The sequence below is a fragment of the Solanum stenotomum genome, chromosome 7, assembly GCF_019186545.1.
Source record: "Solanum stenotomum isolate F172 chromosome 7, ASM1918654v1, whole genome shotgun sequence".
NCBI classification, from domain to species: Eukaryota; Viridiplantae; Streptophyta; class Magnoliopsida; order Solanales; family Solanaceae; genus Solanum; species Solanum stenotomum.
In genome coordinates, this window is record NC_064288.1 from 39,477,776 (window position 1) to 39,482,480 (window position 4,705).

Sequence of the window (4,705 nt, forward strand, 5' to 3'; positions counted from 1 at the left end):
AGCTAATCAATTGGTGCAAGGAGGAATAATGTTACAATCATTTGAAGTAGCCTCATTTCTCCTAGATCGTATGACTAAAGTAAACCAGACATGGCATACCAAAGATGATCAAGTTTCCCTATTATGTTTCCGATTAACACAAGAACAAATTGAAAAAGAAAGGGAGAGGGACGAAAACATCAAGAAGATGTTATCTCAAATAGAAATCCTACAAGAGCACATGAAAGGGACACATGGAGTATTTCGAGTTGATGAGGGTTCTTTTTCCGATTACTCAAGACCGGGGGAGAATCAAGGTTGGAACTCCAGAAGATACGAGGAGGGTTTCCACCCACGCTATCAACCACGGGGCAGGAATCAAGGTTGGAACTATTATAGGGGTGAAGAATCAAGGAAATATTGGTAGGATTGGGCTGAGCAGGATGATCAGGAGGACCATACTCACTTGAGTGAAAGCCCAAAATCTAAAGGGAGTGCAAGTAGTCCTCGGATAAATGATTTGCTATCGTGTATACTCATTAAAGTTGAGGGGTCTGATGATTTGCTAAAGGGAATGAAAGATGACTTTTCATCATTGAACAGTAAAGTAACTTCCCATGCCCATGCCATCAAAATGCTGGAACGTAAGTTGAGTCTATTATCAACTCAATTAACATCCAAAACACCAATGGACTATATTGAAAGAGAGCTGGCAGTAGTTACCTGTAGCGGTAAGGTGGCAATAGGGGATATGATGGAGATGAGGATCCTCAAAAACATGAAGAGAGACAAGATGTGGAGGAACAAGATTTACCTATTCGACAAAGCCTTACTAAAGAACCACATGAGGAAGCAGAGCAACAAGTTCAAGTTCCAAAAGTCATGCAGCCTTTACCCAAGATACCTCCACCATTTCCCCAACGTTTGAAAAAGTAGAATAAAGATGAGAAGTTCAAATTGTTTTGTCAGTATTCAAGAGCTTATCAATTAACATTCCTCTGGTAGAAGCATTGTTGGAAATGTTGGGATATGCCAAATTCATGAAAGAACTTGTTACCAAGAAAAGGAGCTTGGACTATGAAACAATTACGGTGCCCCATAGTTGCAGTGCAATTATGACAAATGATTCAATCATTAAGAGAGAAGATCCTGGGGCGTTCATAATCCCTTGCACAATTGGCATGCTCCAATTTGCTAAAGCCTTGTGCGATTTGGGAGCAAGCATCAACTTGATGCCTTATGAAATATACAAACAACTTGATTTGGGGGAACCAAAGGCAACCACAATGAGACTCCTTATGGCTGATCGATTAATCAAGCACCTAGTGGGGATACTCTATGACATATTAGTAAAAGTGGACCGGTTCATCTTTCCAGCTAATTTTGTGATTCTAGATTGTGAAATAGATGCTGAAATCCCCATTATTTTAGGAAGGCCATTCTTAGCTACCGGGAGAGCATTGGTGGATGTTGAAAGCGGGAAATTGAAGTTTCGTGTGAACAATGATGAGGTGACCTTTAATATCTGTAAATCTATGAAGCAACCAAGTAATATCCATGTGGTGTCTACCGAGGATGTGATAGATGATGAAGTGGAAAGTGTAAGTCATTTAATGCGCAAGAATGAATACCTTGAATCTGTACTTGCCAATTATGATGAATCCGAAGTTCAGGGCTACGAGGAAGTGGTAGCTGCTTTATCAAGATTAGGAGCATATTCAAGGAATCCAATCAAGTTGGATATCGACCTGAAAAATAGAGAACGTCCCCTTGCAAATCCATCGACAGAAGAACCACCAAATCTGGAGTTAAAAGCCCTACCCTCTCATTTCAAATATGCCTTCTTAGGAGCCAATAATACTTTGCCGGTAATTATCGCTGCCAATCTTCTTGAAAAGTAGGAGAAATTGCTCATTGAAGTACTGCGGAAGCATATAAAAGCTATTGGATGTACAATAGCCGATATAGTAGGAATTCCTCCTAGCATCTGTAGTCACAAGATTCGGCTCGATAGTGAATGTAAACCTAGTGTGGAACATCAATGGAGATTGAACCCTCCAATGCAAGAGGGGGTAAAAAAGGAGATCATCAAGTGGCTAGATGCGGGAGTGATCTACCCTATTGCAGATAGTAAGTGGGTAAGTCCGGTGCAATGTGTACCAAAAAAAATGGGTATAACCGTAGTCCCAAATACAAAAGGAGAACTTGTTCCAACAAGACCAGTGACTGGGTGGAGAGTATGCATGGACTACCGAAAGCTTAACTCATGGACTGAAAAAGATCATTTTCCAATGCCATTTATGGATCAGATGCTTGACCGATTATTAGAAAGAGGGTGGTGTAGTTTTCTGGATGGGTACTCCGGTCACAATCAAATCTCTATTGCGCCGAAAGATCAAGAGAAAACCACTTTTACTTGCCCTTATGGAACATTCACATTTGAAAGGATTCCATTCGGGCTATGTAATGCCCCAACAACATTTCAGCGTTGCATGCTGTCTATTTTTGCAGTTATGGTCGAAGACTCTATGGAAGTGTTCATGGACGACTTCTCAGTCGTAGGGGATACATTCGAAGAGTGCTTGACTCACTTAGGATGGGTACTCCAAAGATGCGTGGAAATGAATCTGGTTTTGAATTGGGAGAAATGTCACTTTATGGTAAAAAAAGGTATTGTTCTTGGGCATAAGGTGTCACAAAAGGGGCTGGAAGTTGACACGGAAAAATTTGAGGTCATTGAGAAATTACCCTCGCCGATTTCAGTAAAGGGTGTTCGCAACTTCTTGGGACATGCAGGATTTTACAAGAGGTTCATTAAAGACTTCTCAAAGATCGCACTTCCATTATTCAAACTCTTAGAGAAGGAAGTGAAATTCCACTTTAATGATGCTTGTGTGGCTGCATTTCAGTGTTTGATAGAGAAACTAATAGCCACTCCGATTATCATTAGCCCTAATTGGTCCGAATCTTTTGAGCTAATGTGTGATGCTAGGGGTATGGCACTGGGGGTTGTCTTAGGGAAAAAGCGCAACAAACTATTTCACCCAATCTACTATTCAAGCAAGACTCTAAATAGTGCCCAGTAAAATTATACGGTCACCAAACAAGAGTTTTTTGCAGTAGTCTATGCATTTGAAAAATTCACAGCATACTTATTGGGCAACAAAGTAATCGTACACACTGAGCATGCTGCACTCTAGTACTTGATGGCAGAGAAAGATGCAAAACCACAATTGATTAGGTGGGTACTACTATTACAAGAATTTGATTTCGAGGTAAAAGATCGAAAAGGATGTGAAAATCAAGTGGCTGATTATTTATCAAGGATGGAAGCAAGGGCGAATGTTGAGCATGAGGTTGACATAGACGATTCTTTCCCCGATGAATGGGTGTTTGCAATATCCCTCAAGCGTATGCCATGGTATGCAGATTTTGCAAATTACATTGTGTGTGGGATGATGCCGGATGAGTTGACCTTTTACCAACAGAAAAGATTCCTGTTCGATGTTAAAAATTACTTTTAGGAAGAACCATACTTGTTCCGAGAGTGTGCTGATCAAGTCATTAGAAGGTGTGTTCCGGAGGAAGAAGTGGTAGAAATCCTTCATGCTTGCCATACATCTCCAGTAGGAGGTCACCATGGTGGTGTTTGCACAACCGCTAAAGTTCTCCAGAGTGGATACTACTGGCCGTCACATTACAAGGATGCACATGAGTTTGCAAAGAAATGCTCTAAATGTCATAAGTAAGGCGGAGTGTCTACAAGACACGAATTACTTCTCACTCCTATTTTAGAGGTCGAGCTATTCGATATATGGGGGATCAATTTCATGGGCCCATTTGTTAGCTCATTGATATACCGTGAGTTTACGGTATTTCTAATATATTTCACTTACAAGTTGTGTGTGTCTAGGGCCTTTTTATATTGGTTTTTATGTGTTTTATCATGTTTTGCAGGAAAGGTGTTCAGACGCGGAAGTTTAGAGACAGCTGAAGGAAATGCAGAAAAAGGCATCCACGGAGGTCATCTACGGACCGTAGGTGTTGACCGTAGATCAGCAGGCATGTGTTGAGGACAAATCAGGGAAATCTGACCAAGTGTGGAACCACGGTGCCCATTGACGGTCCGTAGATTGATCTACGGATTGTACTGTTGATCCGTAGAGTGAGACTGCGAGGGTTCCAGTACCTGATTTTTGAAGATGCTAAGTATGGAGCTACGGAAGGGATTGAAGGACCGTAGGTCGATCTACGGTCCGTGCTGCTGGTCCGTCGTTTGCTTTAGAGAAGTTGATTGTTGGATGCTGAAATATTTTCTAAGTCCCGAGTGATGGAAGGGACTTACGGACCGTAGATCCATCGACGGTCCGTAAGTCAGTCTCGTGGATCGAAGACGTGTACCTGAACAAAACTTTCCTTAATTTGTTTCCTTTTTTATTTAAGATTTGTTTTCTATAAATAGGACATATAAACCTCGTTTTTGGGGGTTAGACACTATTATTCTATTTTTGCTTTGTAAGTTCGGAGATTAATTTGCAGCCCTAGCAATTATTGATTTCCAAGTTCGTTTTGAAGATTTTGGCTTTGCAATTCAAGTTAATTTTCTGGGTTTATTATTCTCTTTACGTAAGTTCATGATTTCTCCATCTACAATTATGAATTGTGTTCTTGCTAATATGAGTAACTAAATCCACAACTAGGGTTGTGGGAACCATGATCGATTAAC

At 40.8% G+C, this 4,705-nt stretch overlaps 1 protein-coding gene across 1 annotated transcript; it reads left to right on the plus strand.

Moving 5' to 3' along the window:
• The first annotated feature begins 233 nt into the window (after nt 1-233).
• LOC125869888 (uncharacterized) lies at nt 234-1,880 on the plus strand. Its single transcript, XM_049550293.1, has 3 exons — nt 234-362; nt 407-623; nt 949-1,880. The coding sequence occupies exons 1-3, from the start codon at nt 234-236 to the stop codon at nt 1,878-1,880; spliced, it is 1,278 nt and encodes a 425-aa protein (XP_049406250.1).
• The last annotated feature ends 2,825 nt before the right edge of the window (nt 1,881-4,705 follow it).